The 17,801-nt window shown below is 38.0% G+C and overlaps 2 protein-coding genes across 3 annotated transcripts in view; one reads left to right on the forward strand and one right to left on the reverse strand.

Annotated features, from left to right (window-relative positions):
• SGMS2 (sphingomyelin synthase 2) overlaps positions 1 to 9,397 on the reverse strand; it is a 57,449-nt gene extending 48,052 nt beyond the window's left edge. Inside the window, exons 1-2 of the mRNA XM_051789685.1 lie at positions 9,320 to 9,397; positions 6,138 to 6,197 (exon numbers count right to left, since the gene is read on the reverse strand). The gene's annotated coding sequence lies outside the window, so the exon portion shown is untranslated. The remainder of the gene's footprint in view (positions 1 to 6,137; positions 6,198 to 9,319) is intronic.
• Positions 9,398 to 9,414: 17 nt separating this feature from the next.
• PAPSS1 (3'-phosphoadenosine 5'-phosphosulfate synthase 1) overlaps positions 9,415 to 17,801 on the forward strand; it is a 57,498-nt gene continuing 49,111 nt past the window's right edge. Inside the window, exons 1-3 of one of the 2 annotated variants that reach the window (XM_051789652.1) lie at positions 9,415 to 9,611; positions 11,752 to 11,954; positions 15,443 to 15,512. In XM_051789652.1, the coding sequence (XP_051645612.1) occupies positions 15,498 to 15,512 (15 nt within the window). In that variant the 5' untranslated portion in view covers positions 9,415 to 9,611; positions 11,752 to 11,954; positions 15,443 to 15,497. The remainder of the gene's footprint in view (positions 9,612 to 11,751; positions 11,955 to 15,442; positions 15,513 to 17,801) is intronic. The other variant, XM_051789653.1, reaches the window with a different exon arrangement.

A 17,801-nucleotide genomic window follows, 5' to 3' on the forward strand; every position in this document is an offset into this window, starting at 1 on the left:
TTATTTTCATCACCCTCCTCTCCTACTCCTTCCCTGTGCTCTGCAAATTTTCTCATGGCTGAGGTACTTTCTGTATATTCTTGCTTTCATTCAAGGTTTGTATGATGTGCCTTCTTTCCTTTATAAGACTCTCAAGGTAACAAAAAGTTAAGATTTTGTTGAATAACTTACAGATTTAAGTCAATAAGAAAATAAAGATATGGTTATTTTTTACATATTGTAACAGTGTCTTCTTTAAATGTTAACCTAAGTTTTACATAATTTTAATGTTCTCAATCCTCCTTCAAATATTAGTATGCAATGGATATTCAGTTGATTTTTATAATAACTTCTTATTAGTAATAAAATATTCAGTATTTTTTATCTATATGCATCCAGACTTTGTAGAAAGGAAAGTATTATGGTTTTTCCCAGTTATTAGATAAAAATAGGATTGTACAGTGGTGGCTTCTCCAAGGTTCAGCTGCACATCAGAAACGGGATGAGGTTTTCTGACTTCAGCTCACTGACCTATGCACTATAAGCAAACATCGCACTATTTTTTATCAGTGGGAAATCTAGTGTGTCTAGAATAAACAAATCTTGGAAATTTCCAATAAACCCAGAGTGAAAACATGTTGGTATAGGCGGAGTGGCTGTGTGCACGGTTGCACAGATGTGAGACAGATCAGGCCTCTGGTACATGGAGTATGGGAAGAAACTTCAGAATCAGAAAGTGCTGGAATAATCCTTTTAACATCACTTTATTATGATATTGTTCCAAGAATATTACAAAGGGAAAGAGGGCCACATAAGCCCACAATGTTATGCTAAACTTTGTTAGCCTGCCAAAAACCATAAAATCCAAAACTGTATAGAAGATAGGGAATAGGGAACACTGTAAATCTACTGTTTATCTTGGGATTTTAAAATAAAAGACTGGAATTCTATTTCCATCTCTGCATTGCAATGTTGGGCAAGTTGCTTCTAATTATATTTTTTACATATTTTCACTGTTTTTCGATAGCCCAGTTGCACGGGACCTATGACCAGCCTCCTCTATCAAAGATTTTGATGGGTTGGAACTCTATTCTGAATCTCTCAAATAAGTTTATATATGTATTTTGGGACCCTAATTTTTCTTCACATTCATCTGTCCATTTTTAAAATACTTTTGAGATTCTCACCTAAAAGTGAAAACCTGGAAAACTGACTGTATGTCTGCACTTTATTACCAAATATGGAGGAAAAGTTAAGTTTGTCTGCATTATATATTTATTGACTTCCCAGGTTTTTGCATGAATACATACTAAAGAGGTTGGTTGCTTTTTTTCTATACAAGTATATTGTTTGTATTGTTTAAGTACTGCTAATGTCAGCTCAGCTAAGATATCCTAAGTCCTAATGGATGTGCACTTGTATTAGTTGCAATCATTACAGCTTTTAAAAACCCCTTCTTAGTTTATAGAAATTAGCTGTATAAGGGAAACTGCAGGGACCTCCATGTTTCAACGATATATCCTGTACAGCTTCTAAATAAATAAATAATAATTAAAAAAATCTTGACATCTCTTATGCCAAATACAAACCTCAATGACAGTAATGGGAAAAACGTGGACTAAAATACTGTTTCTTTCCATCTGAAAACTTGTATTGTACAGCAGTTGTGTGTATTTCCTAAAATTATATTGACAGCAGCACTGAAAAAACAGACATTCACCTTGCTAACGACCTCTGGTTTTGGCAAGGTAATAAGTACAAGAAAAGAGAAGATCTGTTCTTACCATAAACAGGAAAAGATGCTTTATAACAGCAGCATTTGCTAGCACCTCTAAAATTAACTCTGGGTCAAGCTTTTTTTAGAATTAATACAGAGCAGCTCAGCCTATAGACACATTAAAGAATATATTTCAAACGAGTCAGTCTGGAAACCATGTTCTAAAATAGTACATGTGGAAACAAAAACATAAATTTGTACTGTGTATTCATTTTCTCTTATAAATTGTCTGGCCTACAGTCTTTTCATCTTTCCCTATGACTGAAACAGAAGTTAATTTAGGGCACAGGCAGTTGTCTTTCAATTGTAGGAGAGTTAGATTAGAAGGCATCTCTGGAGGTCATGCAATCTAACCTGTTATCAAAGCAGGGCTTTGATAGCTGGTCAAATTTTGAGTATCTCCAATGATGTAGAGTTCACAGCATTTTTGTCAGGAAATTCCAGTGCTTAACCTCTTCACCGGGACATTTTTCTTCTTCCATGTATTTGGCATTTCCCTCTTGTACTTCTAAAAATCCCCATTTGTAATCATGACCATACTACTGCAGTATGAAGGAAAAATTATTTCACACCATCTTCCATAGTATTTTATGCAAACACATCTTACTAAACATTGCAGCAAGCCAGGAATGTGTGTTTGCTGAGTAATTAGTAACCCCTCCAACCTCACTACCCCATGTCAAATCCCTAGTCACCATCTGATCAAAACATTAATCACTTTTCATCATAAATTTATTTGTCTTAGGTGATACAAAAATATTGTCCAGTAGTTAAAGCTGAGAAAAGAGCTCTGATAGACAATTCTGACATTTAAAAACTGATATTCTTTCTTATTAAAACGGAAAATATTTGTTTGGATCTTAAGTTTTTTCTGAAGTAGACATACAAAAAACAGCAGGAGAAAATGTTAGTGAATGGCAAAAATATGACAAAATATGTCTAAAACATCTTGCTATCCTCATTATGGAAACACAGCTTCTAACTATTAGCATATATACACAGATTTAAGACAGAAATAAACCCTGAAAAACTAATAGCCATTATTGTTCCCTAAGCAGACCACTGAAAAGCAACTTTTTCTTTTTTTCTTCTATGTAACTTTTTAATTATAAGAAAAATAAAAGAACTAAAAATCACTATTAACTACTTAATTAATGGGTAGCTTGTATGATTTAAAGAAAATAATCTGTATTGAATTGGTGCATATGTTTGCAATTTGTTCTGCAAAAAGAACACTGTGGCATTTTGCGGTAGCTGGCATATACAGCAGTGGGTATGTTTTATATCTCTGTTGATCCTTTGTGGTGTCTTGTAAAAGAGGTCTGTAAATTATTCAGTAAAGGTATAAAATATACCTTTACTGAAATCCATTTTAAGGGCAGCAGAATTATAAGGTCAGCTGGCTTAGCTATAGTGATTTCTAACAATCATTCAGTTGCTAATAATACCTCAATCACCATGTAAAAACCATCCTCAGACACTGAATACAAAAGCAGTGGTGCAAAGTAAGTTTAGATAACAGGCCTCACAAGGCACCTTAATGGTATATCTCATTGCCCCAGAAGTACTAGCCTGCTTATGTTCTTTCAGGGCAGTAAATAAACCCATGTGAATAATAAATGATCAGTCCTAGAGCCTTGAGACCAACACTCTTCAACACATTGAACAGTGTCTTACCACATGGCTATTTCCCTGAATAGGCGCTGCATTATAAAGCAACTTAGTGAAATGAGCCAGGTTTGCAGTTTTTGAGAGGAATGGAATCAGGCCTTCAGTGGGCACTCTGAAACAGTACTGACTAAAGTCACTAGTCTTCTTGGGCTCCTCAGTTCAGCAGCGCAGAAACAAAAATAAGTTTGTAAAATGATCATCTGAATGATTAAATGAATATGTAAACATATTGTTTACAGAAAATGTATACATACAAGAACTGATAATACTATTTGGATACGCTGATAATTGTTATCACTTCCTCTATAATGGAGGATGAGCACTGAGGAGGGAAAAGGTAGTGACAGCTCAAGACTAGGAATAAGCGTCTGTTACAGTCTCACGTTTTGGACCAAGAGATTGCTACACAGATGCTCATAAAGAACTGGTAGAGTTTTAAATTTGCTTTTCTTTTCTCGAGTGCTTCTAAGCCTGTTGGGCAAGGCATCAAGCAGCCAACGGGTACAACTATGCTGTCTCCTTAGGCTGAGGTCATCCTGAGTGGCACATAAAATAGCTGAAGTAGTGTAACTGTTGTAGCACAAGAACTGAGTGCCAGCGAGTTGTCCAAATATTTACTTACCTTTACAGGCAGCTTTTACAGCTGAAACTGAACTGGTTGCTGCCATGGCTACACTGTTTCCAATAGCTGAACTAGTTCATTCGAACCTAGCTTGAGTTTCTCTTTAAAAGACTGCAGATATGACTCTGTATCTCTACAAAGTATATAACCTTAGTTAACCAATATGCAAATTTTTCTATTCACTTTCTATAGCACATAAGACATTGGAGGATTAGGTCAAATATATCAATGAGAAAAGAATCTTACATATAAAGCACAATTACTGCGTGACAACGGTAAAGGGATTACATGCTAAAGCATGTAAAACCAGCTGAATTTCATAGAATCATAGAATCAGCCGGGTTGGAAGGGACCTCTGAGATCATCAAGTCCAATCCTTGATCCACTATTGCTGTGGTTACTAGACCATGGCACTAAGTGCCACATCCAGTCTCATCTTAAAAACCTCCAGGGACGGAGAATCCAACACTTCCCTGGGCAGCCCATTCCAATGGCTGATTACTATTCTGTAAAGAATTTCTTCCTAATATCTAACCTAAACCTCTCCTGGCAGAGCTTAAGACCGTGCCCTCTTGTCTTACTGAGAGCTGCCTGGGAGAAGAGACCAACCCCCACCTGGCTATAACCTCCTTTCAGGGAGTTGTAGAGAGTGATGAGGTCTCCCCTGAGCCTCCTCCTCTCCAGGCTGAACAGCCCCAGCTCCCTCAGCCTCTCCTCATAGGACTTGTGCTCCAGTCCCTTCACCAGCCTCGTTGCTCTTCTCTGGACCTGCTCCAGCACCTCAATATCCTTCCTGAACTGAGGGGCCCAGAACTGGACACAGCACTCCAGGTGTGGCCTCACCAGTGCTGAGTCCAGGGGAAGAAGCACTTCCCTGGTCCTGCTGGCCACACTGTTCCTGATCCAGGCCAGGATGCCATTGGCCTTCTTGGCCACCTGGGCACACTGCTGGCTCATGTTCAGCTTCCTGTCAATCCAAACTCCCAGGTCCCTTCCTGCCTGGCTGCTCTCCAGCCACTCTGCGCCCAGCCTGTAGCGCTGCAGGGGGTTGTTGTGGCCAAAGGTGTTTCTCAAAATGCCTTAGCATCACTAACTTCTCAGGAAACATTCAAGGCATTCCAGGATTTAAATTTGGGCTATGGACAGTCTTCTGGCATTTAGAGTCTACAAGTAAAATCTACATTGTTCCTTTTTCTTTTTCTTTTTTTTACTTTCTTGTTATGCATTGCTCCAGATCTAGCATAGCCTTGCCTACAGCTTTGACATATTACAAATCATGTTACTGCAATTAAAGCTGTACTGTTGAACTGGTAAGTGGATTGGATGGTGGAAAATGGAGTTCAGCATAGACTGCTTGATTTTAGTTTACTACTCTGTACCAAACCCAGATGTATTTACTCACCCTCCAATTTAGTGATGCATGTCTGTAAGGAGGGAGGAGATCAATAAAATTTATAATAATAATTACAATACCAAGTGCCCTATTTTTCAGTTGCCTCATAAACTCCCACGTAACTTGCCTTTAGATAGACCACATTTATAAAGATAAAAATGGATCAAGGTTATTCAAATAGTTATGGTTTATCATTTAACTTAATTGTCCTATTGCAACCTTCCCCTGGATTGCCTGATTCCACATATTCTTCACTATAAACTTCCTAAATATTTATATATGAAATATTTGTTATTTTATATACATACACACACACACACACACACACACACACACACACACACACATACACACACACACACACACATACACACACACACAAATTCATTCAGCTAACTCTTGAGGGATTAAAGATGTGCTCCAAAATTGTTAATCTTCATATGAAAGAGATGCAGTCAAGTTGCATACTATGAAGTTAATCTTGTCTGGTTTGGCTTTCAAAAGTTTTGGTATTTACTGCATTTCTGTATTTCTTGTATTTCTGTACCCAATGTGAAAAGACAGACATTAACACATGCCATTCAAAAGAAGCTTGGATAAATAATTTTTCTACTCTTTCTTATCTCTATAGAAGAGCAGGCAACTAGCTTAGTTCTGATATATACCCAACTAAAGTTAAATGAGATGAATCTTACCCTATCAGACAGATCTGGGTTTTCTGAAGAACATGTCAAACGTAGTTTATTTTCTGTGTCCTGAAAGAGGCAATGAGTACAGCTTCAAATTAAAATAATCTGACACTAAAACTAGTGAACAAACCATCTCTCATTTTGAATTCAGTCTTATTTTTATCTCAGTCTGTAGCACCCACTCAAATTTGGTTATTGAGAAGAAACTCTAATGATCTGGACAGCTGTCAGTTGTTCAAAGAACCAACACAAAACGTTTCTTTTGACTGCTTTTAAAGTGGTTCAGCCTGCACATACATACCCCATAATGTTTTGGCTGCACCTACTACCAAGTTGAGAAGTTTTTAGGCAGGATCAGTACTTGGAAGAGTATTATATTCCACAAAATACCTTCTTCAGGTGTCTGATAAGGAACATTGAAAGGCATATGGACAGTATTGTTCCTGAAGTCTTTCTTTCAGCTTCATAGAGGGTCATCTTTGTTTCATCTTCATTGCTACAGTTATTAAAGTTCAAATATTCCTCAACAATTTTAGGTGGTGAGCTAATATGCAGTATTAGTAGCATGCCATTATCCCATTAATTCAGTGTTGAGCTTAATACATGCATGGTATAGGGAAAGCCATACTCTTGGAAAATTCTACTCTCCTATTTGGAAACTGAGAGCTGAGAGCTCCTTATGGGTATGATTAATGCCATGGCACATTCTCAAGTACCCACAGTTATGCTCCTGAGTAATCTCAGTAAATTATTTGAGTAGTTGCAGTTGGTTTAATAGTTTAAATGGTTTAGTATTACTACCTTCTTTTCTAAAATTACAGAAGAAACAATTTGTGTGCTCTTTGCTAGCTGCAACTTTTCATTGCAGAAACACTGAATTTCAGGGTAGCTTGCCTATAAATACATCCTTTCAAAAAAATCCCATGGCATATAGGGATGCCTGGAGGACATACCTATCAATGCTGCTACACACCTATGCTCACTGCACTAGGATTTTAATAATTTTTAATTTCAGAGTACAAATTTTACATATATAGACAGTAGAGTAATTGTCAGAACTGCTCAAAATGTGACAACATAGCTTCTACTAATTTTAGGAAGAATACATTATATAATACCAGAGAATTATTGGCACTAAGAATTACATCCAATGCCTTCTGATGGAAAACACTTGAAATTTACTGTTAGTGCGTTTCCGTAGACACAAGACTTCAAACAGGCATCACAAACTCAGTGTGGTTTCTTCTGTAATTAAAAATATTTTCGTTTAATAGCAAAATATTTTTGTTCTTGTTCCAAGAACACACCACTGCAATCCAGTGTTTAAACCAAATGTTTTCTTTTAGCTTTCCTCAAATCCTTAGCAGCCAAGCTACACATGACTTCAGTGGATTCTATTCAAGCTTTCGGATACAAACCAAACAGCTTTCTTATAAATGTAACAAAGAGGAAAAGCTGTGTTACACGGTAAATATCAAGTCCTCTCCTACTGGAAAAGTGTACCGCTTGTATGAGAAATTAGTATCCTGATCCTTCAGCCAGCACCTTGCTGAGATAACTCAGATTCATTAAGGTTTTTCCATAAACTTCAGTAGATCAAACTATGCTGGTAGAGATCTAACTCATACTGAGTTAAATACACTGATAATACTCTAAAATGAAATCACAGCATAGGATGTCCATCTTAACCAAGAGAGCAACTCTGTTTAGGTTGGAAACATCACAGAGAACTGCAAATGAGATACACTATAAAAAAAACAGATTAAAGTTCAAAGTAGGCAACCTGACAAACTCCTAACACAACAACAACAGAAATCTGGTCTTCAAATATAAGTCCATTGGCTGCAATATCAGAATCTGGGTTTGGAACACATGACATGCTATAGTCTGGATCACAGAGAATTTAAATAGGGAAAGGAAATTTTCGTAATCCTCTGTTTTGCTTTATTACATCATTTGGTTTAATTAGATCATCTGTATCAACTGCTGTCTTCAATGTGCTCCCAAATGAGCAGAAACACTACTACTAATTTGTCTTTTTGTGGTTTTAATTGTTTATTTAATGGGACCTGAGGTCAAAATTACTTTTAAAAATTTCTTGCTAGAATCATAAGAATAACATTCAGTTGGAGGAAAATAATTAAGGAGAAAATAGGTGAATCAAAGGCTTCCTCCCTCCCCCCCCAAATAATAAATTAAAAGAAGATTTTGATTTTATCATGCAAGTATGAGTCAAAGATACATTGTTATCATGAATTTGCTTTCAGTTAATGTTTTTGTAATCCAAGTAACTTGAAAATACAACTCCCCTTAATACTGTTTTCCTATATAGCAAAAAAAAAACGGATTTAAAAACTGCTGAGGGAGTGGCAGGTGGCTAAATAAATACATAGAAATCCCAGTGTTTTGTCATATAACAAACTATAATAGCACTTCAAAGTTTTGGACAGATTTCCTCATATTATGGGTTTAGGGTGTAGCTGTGTGGAAAACTGTGAGTGTTGCCTTTTGGTATTTACTTTACAACCCTTTGTAATCTTCAGCTATATTTATAGATCCAAGTGGGAAGAAATCAAAATTAAATAGGCCTGTTTGAGAGCCCCTTGTAATCAAATGCTTTTCTCATTTCTCCTTAAAATAAAAGCACAGCGTGGACATTTGGCTGCCTGAGGAGACCACCCGAAGAGTTTACAAGCCGCGGCCTGACAGTGAAATATTTTTGTGGAAAAGCATAAGAACACAGGGAGAGGAGTCATGGATAAACTAGATGGTTTCTTTTGAGGGAAGAAGGGGCTGCTTGGGTTTGAGTTGGCAGGGTTTAACTAGTGATAAGAGGGAAGGGCTGAGGATTTCGTGCCTGGGGACGGCACAGGAGAGGTGAGTTATCCCCGAGGTGCTGGGATCGCCACTCACTGTAGTTCAGGGGCGCAGTCCGCCCCGGCCGAGCTGGGCAGAGGCTGCAGCCCCTCGGGCGGAGGCTGCAGCCGCCGGCGGCGCCCCGGCCCCTCTGCCCGGCCGCTGCTCCCGGCCCTGCCGCAAGAGCCGCCGCGGGGCCGCGCTGGGGCCGCCGGGCGGGGGCGGCAGCGGGGCCGGGCGAGGCCGCTGAACCCCGAGCTCGGCCAGAGCCGCCCCCTCAGAGCCGCTGCCCGAGTGGGGCACCGACCCAAATCCAAATGAGTTCTGCCTACCCGGGGATCCCCCGTGCTGGGGAGACGGGAGAAAAGGCCGCCCGAGGGGCAGTCACTGCCGTGAGGGCATGGCTGTTGCAAGGGGATGAATCCAGCGCAACTGGCGGCGCAACTGTGGCAGCTGGCGACGAACAGCGCCCAGCTTAGGCGAGGGCACCAAAACGCAGAGCCCAAGGCCGACGGTGAAAAACTGGCCGTGGGTTAATTTATTTAGGCCTTCGAAAATTGGTTCCAAGCAGCGACAAGCACCCAGCCAAACAAGGTGACCAAAATGCAGAGCCCAGGGCCAAAGGTGAAAAATTGGCTATGAGTTACTTACTTAAGGCTTTTGGAAAAAAAAAAAAGGGGGGGGGGGGGTTCGAGAACTGCTTTTGGGTCTCGACTTTCCCCTGTTGCTTACTTGATACTCAAAGCAAGGTTTATGAAGAGAATTGCTTTTTATTGGCCTAACTGCACTTCTTGGCAAAAATAGCTTTAGGACAAACGAACCTTCAGATTTGTGCAGCTGCAGAAGGGTGTCGTGGGTACATAAATTACAGGAGCTCCCTTCCGTGCTGCCAAACACTCTTGGGCTAAGACTTGAAAACTGTTGCTATGTAGGGAATATCCCTGGAGAGCAAAGTGGGGGTTTGGGGGATATACAGGAGCCTTACCAAAAGAGTTTCTGACTCTGGACTACTAGTATAATGAAAACAGGCCCTCATTTACTGTAACTGAAACAAAAGTAGAACTGCCTAGAAAGGACACAAATCTATCTCCCATAGCAGCTTTGGAAACATCCCAGAACTATATCTGGAAGAGCAGCTAGGTATGCTGTAAAAGAAACAGAATAATAACATTTTCCAGAATTTCAAGTAAGAAAGTTTGCCTTATTGCCAGCTAACCTATGTCCAGGTGATCAGATCACAGCTGTACTTTGTTTAAATTTTTTCCTTTATGTTTGGACTGAAATGTCCTTGTTGTCTTTTGCTTCTGTTATTGCTGAAGCTTTCTCATCTGCTTTTTTCCTAAATAGAACACAGGATCAGAAAAGATTTCATGGACTAGGGGATCTAGTTCCTTCCTGCAGCAATTAAACAGGTCATATAACCACATTTGTAAATTTATCAAGTTTTCATCTTAAAGCAGGTTTAGATTTTTTTGCCTCCATACTCCTACTGGGAAGCTGTTGCAGTACTTTATGTCCTGAACAGTTGGAAACTTTTCTAATCTCCATGACAAATTTTCATGGCAATTTTCTTAGGTGATCATATGCTGATACTGAGTTCTACTTCAAGTATTTTTTCTTTCAGTGTTTCTCTTGCCCTCCTTTATCCCCAGTATATCCAGAGAGCAATAATAAATGTTTTCTCAGATTTTCATTACACAAGCTAAGTGAGGTAACAAAATGAAGGTAATAAGCTAAATGAAATAAGGTAATAAACTGAATAAGGTAAATCCTTTCAGTCTCCTATACCAAGATTGTCAGCCATTTTACATTATTTCAGAAAAGGTCACAAAAAATTCTTACATAATAGGTTGTACACTTGTCTATCTATATTAAAACTGTGTGGAGAGTTTAATAGTTTCATCTCCCTGGTAGTACACAGTTGTGCTGCAACAGATGTATAGGGTTTTTACCTAATTGTCTTTTCTAAACTATGAACTATCAGCTGGTAATAGAAAATTCCTGCTATTAATTCCAAAGTCTGCAACCTTGCACTTTGTACATATTAACCTCATCTCCTTTCAGTAACTGAAGTTCAGTGACCCGTATGATATTCTGAGCCTTTCCAGTTTGACATTGCCTCCAGACTTTGTCATCAGAAAATGTCATAAGCACATACGCTGTACCAAAATTAGCTATGATACTATCTGCTATTTTTAGTCTCCAAACTAATCCTTGAGAATTCTGTTGGTAACTTTCCTCCAAACACACATTTCCCCTTTCAATGCAATAAATTGAATCTCAGTATTTGTGAATATAGTACAAACAGTCCAACATCAAGGAACTTGTGTTTTTCTCCATAATTTTAATTTGATTCCAGTTAATTTCCTGCCTCTAAATTCTGATATGCTCTCACAGCGAAGCCTTCCTCCCATTGTGGGTTAATTTTTGACAGACTAATGTATAAATGGTTTAATAAGGTAAACCAGAAAAAGAAGGAATTGTTTTTATCTGAAAAAGGCAACTAGGTAGTTCTCTCATAGTCTGCTCTACAGAAAATGATTTTTTACCCTTCACTGTTTCAAATTTCCATTTACTTGGATGTGGTAATTTTTCTTTCCTAAGCTGTGTGTTTTAAAACCTTTCATACTACTAAAGTCAGTTTAATAGGGTCGTAGTTTACTTAGTTACTTCCTCTACTCTTCCATACTTCATTTGCTAATTGTCAGTAATACAATACAATACTTGCCTCATTCACTTAATGAACTAACCCTCTGCTTTTCAGTTCACCATTTCAGGCAAAGGAAAAGATTTTTTAAAAATGTTGTCATTCCAAAAATAAGCTTGTTAAGGAGTACTGTGCTATTACGAGCACAACTGGGATGCCTGAAGCAATAGCTATACAGGACTCATTTGGCTGCCTGCCTAATGGTCAGCAAATCCCCAGGCATTGTATCTACACTAGGGAATAAAAGGAGAAGCTTCACTGTAAGTGTATCTCATTTAAGTTAATTGCTGAAATGCCTGTTTTCCTTGTCTTTGTTACTAGAAGTCACTATGATTTACCATAAAAATTGCTAATCAGTTTGGTGTGAATCATTCTTTTCTATCCTATGCTCTGTTCTTAAAAAGTGATACTTTTTTCAGTTGTTTATATTATCTTGACCTTCACAAATATATTTCCTAATTAACACGTGATTTTTTTTTTCCTGTATCTGCACCAAAAGATGCATCAACTCTGCAATATTCTGACTGAGTAGCATTCTGGAGAATGTTGTCAGAATTTCCAAAGAGCAAAGCAAAACCAAAGATTCCCATCAAGTATGTGCAAATAGTACAAATGGTACAAATCTTACTGCATAGCAGATATTTAAAATTGAATTTTTCTATGTTGGCAGAGCACTGCAGAATTCAAACATCTAAGGCATCTGAAACTGTTGTCCTTATATCCTTTATTTTCATGTGAAAAATAAAAGTTTTCATTTAGATTCTTATAGCATATATCACAAACTTGTATGAGCAAGAATGCCATTCTTTGATGAAGAAACGATAATTTCATTATTTTCCCTATGCTGTAAAAAGGGATCAAAAAGGAGAACTGCAAAATTTTCAAGAAGGAATTTGAACTCCTGCTCCTTGCATAGAGAACTATATTTTTCTTTGCGACATCCTCTGTAAATTAAGCCATTTAGCATTTCCAGTGATGACTCCAGAGAAATCTGATTTTTGCTTAGTAAAAAAAGCCCTTCAAGTTAGAATTTCTGAAAATAGTGGGTTTAAATTTTGACCATTTATCTGGTAATATGGAAGGCCTTAATATTTGCTACTAGGGTCTGACTCACCCATATATTCATATGTCTTATTCTGTTAACACTGTTAGTACAAAGCCTTAACCACAGATACTTTGGAGCTCTTTCTCTTGAATCCAGAGAATATGCAAAGAAAGCTCTCCTAGTCTGATGTCTTCCTTTCTTAACACTGGTATTCAAGGAGATATGCAGTAGCTTATTCTACATCTATGAACACAATGTCTCCTCATCATTGGTTTCTTTGGTTAATGTCCTCCTGAAATGTAAATAGGTGGTCAATGTAAACCATGTCTGCTATTTCAGGGACATAGCCATTAAGATGGATGAAGGCCTCTGCTTTCCTAGGCATCAGACAGATGGATCAAAAAGGCCAGGAGCCTGTGGGTTTCCCTATTGCCAAAGAATGCAGTTTACTTCGAAGTTTTATTTTAAACCACAGTGAATCAAGGGCTTCAAATATGAGCTCTGAAGTGAGAGATTACAGATTCTGAAGAGAGGACTGGCTTGTATAGATATATCACAAGGGTTGCTATAAATGTTAGGTCTATAACAGAGCCTTTCAAGCCAGTGGCCTGAAAATTATAGTCTTAGATGGAAAGGGTGAGGCTGAAGTGAGGAGTAAAGGAAATTATCCAAAGCTGCCAAATTGTATAGATTCAGACAAGTATGGATTGTGAAGGAATGTGATTGAGTTACTTTGTATGGGGACTGTTGATCCCATGTTTTACTTCAGTCAGAAGATATATCCCTGTGTCATCTCAGTACAAGATGCTTGCTCTTTTTGTTCTTTGAGCTGCGAGTCTTATGTTGAGTGAAACCACGGAAAATCATCTGCTGGATCTCAATTACATTTTTCTGAGTAAATAAAATGAAAAGCTTGCATTGTTTAAAGTGCAGGGGAAAGTCTGTGAGAAGTTTGTTTGTGTTCACATGTTGAACAAATTGTTCTTCTTTATGAAAGATTTGGCAGCCAAAGGCTCAGGTTCTACACTTCCCCAGTATACACAAACAGACACAGGGATTGTTTAAAAGACAAGCGTGTAAGTTGCTTATCTTGGTTTTCTCTTTTTTCTCATCTGTTTTTGACAGATTAACCCATCTCTCCTTATTTATAACTCTGGAAAATTTTCCAAGAAACCTATGAAATTCTCTGAGAAGAATGTGTTCTCTGAGCTAAAAAAGATACATTAGACTGTACTTCTATGTTTTCAAATTACAGAGGAAGATTATGAAGGTCATACTCATATTTCAGATCTGAATAAAATTTTATAGGCTGCTGTGTAAATATACACAGAGTGGTTCTTATGTGGTTTCCCACAAAAGTTGCTCTAGGCTTTCATCTGGTGCAATTTTCACTGAGTTCCATAATGACAGGTTCCACAAAGGCACCCTCATTCATTTTTAGCTCTACCAATCCAAAACAGAAAAAAATCAGAAGAGAACAGCCAGTATCTAAAACCAGACTCAGAAACAAGAACTTCTGCTGGTAAATCCTGTCTCCCCACACTGGGGACTCATCAATATAACTACTGAAAAAACTGTATGTATAGACAAATATTTAGAATGCAAGTGAATGGAAATAGTTTCAGGCCCATGAGGCAAGGTGGATGTGACTGGCAGCAAGAAATCAAGTAATTTTAGGGTACAGGTCAGTTTAACCAGATCAAAGGGACTAACTAAGCACAAAGGCTCAGGATCAAGTGGAACCTCCCCCACAGCAGATAGCCAGCTGTTCATGTGCAGCTTTGAAATGTTCTGGATGAAGTCAAGTAACAACTTCACCAAGCTAAGCAACTAAAATCAACCTGAGTTGAAATGAAGTCTAATGAGTTTGCTGTGAAGATACTATCCCTAAACAAAAGAAATTTAATAAAGCAGATACTCTAGAGGATAAAGAAAAATTTATTAAGCAAAATTAGAATGATTCGGTTAGAAGGAACTTCATCTCTGTCTGAGCTGTATTTTTGGTTAATTGGAGGCTATTGAAATCATAAACAGAAACATAAACAAGAAATGTGTATTTCCTGTCATGACCCTTCTCCTGATCACTGTAGATTACCTTTCTATGACAAAATTCTGCACGACAACCTCCTCCCACATCCAAAAAAAAAAATCCAAGAAACAAACAAACAAACAAACAAACAGTTTGTAGAAATATGCATAAAATAGTCCTTTGGCAATATTCCACCTTTTATAGTAAGAAGATCATGCTCTTCACTCTGCTGTACTGCCCAGCTCCTACAGAGAGGGATTTTAAAGCCACCTTGCCTCAAGGTGTAATTACCTAGGGAAGTTATTGAAGTCAAAGTTCTATATAGAAGCCTTTTGACTTAGAACCTAACCAACTAATCCTCATGCTTCTGCCACTCTGTACAGTAGATTGAATAACCATTCTGTTTATTGACTGTCAATTGAGATATACAGACTGTGCTTACATGTGGCAAGTTAAACCTAGATGTAACCATTTTTTCTAGTCAAAACAACCATGGTGTAGAATTATCAGGAAGTATGTAAACACTGTTAAGTGGTGTTGTGATGATGCTAATGGAGCACTGACATTTGTCTCTAAAATTTACTCAGGAAGGAAGTTTTTTTGAAAAGATGACTCTCTATATGAATGCTTGCATTTCAAGTAATTTAATCTTGATTATCCGCTTTGATTTCCAGACTAACAGAAGATAAGAGGCTTTGTATAAAGGAAAATTTGGATTTGAATACAGTGATGAATCTGGCAGAGGTACACCTTGCTTTATAATTTCAAAGCTTTCTTTGTTTTCTACCTTATTTAACAACTTCTGTTCTACTTCCTATTCAGATGTTCCTCCCATTCAAATGTTGTCTTTTTTTTCAAAGTACCGTGAGCTTTATTTTTCGTTCTCCTGTAACATCCTGAAAAATTGTTCTGCAGTACAGCTTTCTAGAGAACAAAAGCACACTGTTGAAGCATTCTTTTTCCTTCATGACTGTATTTTATATCATTACAATCGAACTCTGAGTAATAATAAATGAATCTCCTAAGGTTTCTCTAATTACTGTTAGGCATTCTGTTGAATGTTACCTGAGTCCTTTGTGGGAATCAACTTGCAAGTAAATACACATTAAACCATGGGTTTCAAGGGCCATATACAGACATAACCTTTATAAAGATTTAGAAAGGTCAAACAAACTGCAGTCACACTTCTTATGACCAAGTGAAACACAATGTAATACATGAGGTAATGCTGCCACAAACCAGGTCAGTCTGTCCCTTGGACACTTACCAGTGTGCTGTTTGCTCTCAGTCCACTGGGCCTGATATGTGCTAAGCTTCTGGAGTCTGAAGAAACTCCAGGTGCTTCATTTGTGTTTGTATTGGGAGGTGCAAACTTTAATGCTCCCTTCTGAAACTGAACGTACAGTTCAACAATCTGATTCCTGTGCCTGCTGTTGGCTCTTCAGACTTTTTTTGTTAAAGCACACTTTTGAGAAGACTTTGACATTTGGTGCTATATTTCAGTTTTCTGGGCATAAAATAGATGTGAAGGCAAAGACTTACTGAGCCACAAAAGAACTAAAATATGACCTGTCTTCACTTACAAGGTAGCAGATTTAGTGTTTAGAAAACAGTATCTAAAGGCAATGTACTTTTTTATTTCAGATTACTAGAAGTCTATCTGTAGGAAAAATCCTTCCTTTAGATTTAAAAACGGAAAAAATATACCTGTAGGACAAGGAAAGTGTAGTGAGAAGTTCCTTATTGCAGCGCGCTGGGTGCACTCCAAGTCACGTGGACCTAAAGGCAAACCAACCATTTGAAAATTGCTCTTTTTGTATTCTTTCGGTTATATAAGCTGTTAAATATTCAGTGACCACCGGGATTTTACCTTAAAAGGTAATTTCTTGGACTCAGGAGGGGGCATTACCTTCCCTCTTGATTGATTTGTGACGTATCCGTCTGTACAATACAGGGGGGTCTCTCCATACACGACAGACGGCCACGTGGCAGAGGATACATTTTTATTTTTACACTTTTCCCTATTCCGGGCCGCAAAGGTTCCCTGGTGTCAGGCCCAGACAGGACCCTCCACCTTACAGCTTTCACGATACCCTTGGAACTCATCATGGCTAGGCTTTGCGAATGAAACCCCACCCCCTTCTGGTTTTCCACTAAATTCATTTGCTTATAATAAACCCAGGTTATTTATTTCTCATATATCTGTTCAATATTACAGGACTTCTTCCTTCAGTTCTTCTACCTGCTTTGGGTGAAAATGCCCTTGTAGGTTAGTTCTTATTATTTTTTAAGTTTTCAGCCCCTCTTCCATAATGATAACATTAGAACTGTTTAAGGCAGCAAGATATTACAACAGAGAAAGATTCATAAGGACAAATGCTTACAGTGCTCATGAAGTGATGATTCATTTTTATTGAGACATTTTACAGGCTGACATTTCAGAAAAACTTTCCTGCCAGGAATATATCTTCTCTCCTAGTTTCTTTGCCTCCTTTTCTCTCTCCATTCTTTGCATGATAATGAAAGGACCTCTTTTTATTCTTCTCCTGACTCAATATATCCTGTTCTGAAGGTCACCAAGGCATCATTCTTAGGGTTATGATTTTCAGAATTTTTTCCCTCAGTTCAAAATTTAAGCTTTGCTGAGCAGACAGGTATGAGCCTGGAACCATTTTCTGCTGTTGCTGAATGAAATGTCAGATTCTGGATGCAATCCCATCTGGTCTGCTTGTTGAAGAATTTGTCCAAGATATTGTAGTCTTTTTCAGACAGTAACAATAATTCCAGACCTTTTTTCAGGGGTGATCCTTGTGGTCTTGTTTAGCTCTATGGTTAGTGAACTTGAGTAACTCAAAAGATTGCTCCAATGAGTTTTTAAAGTTGAAAAGGTCTGAAAGGTCTCTGTTTCCAAGACCTTTATAAAACTATTCCTCCAACTTTTTACATTGTTTATAGTCACAAGAGAAAATTTTTAAGGAGTCAGAGAGGAGTCAAGGTGACCAGATAAATGTGTCTGACCAAAACTGACTGCAC

The sequence above is a fragment of the Manacus candei genome, unplaced genomic scaffold (genome assembly GCF_025592945.1).
Source record: "Manacus candei isolate 608988 ecotype Guabito, Panama unplaced genomic scaffold, ASM2559294v1 h1tg000028l, whole genome shotgun sequence".
NCBI classification, from domain to species: Eukaryota; Metazoa; Chordata; class Aves; order Passeriformes; family Pipridae; genus Manacus; species Manacus candei.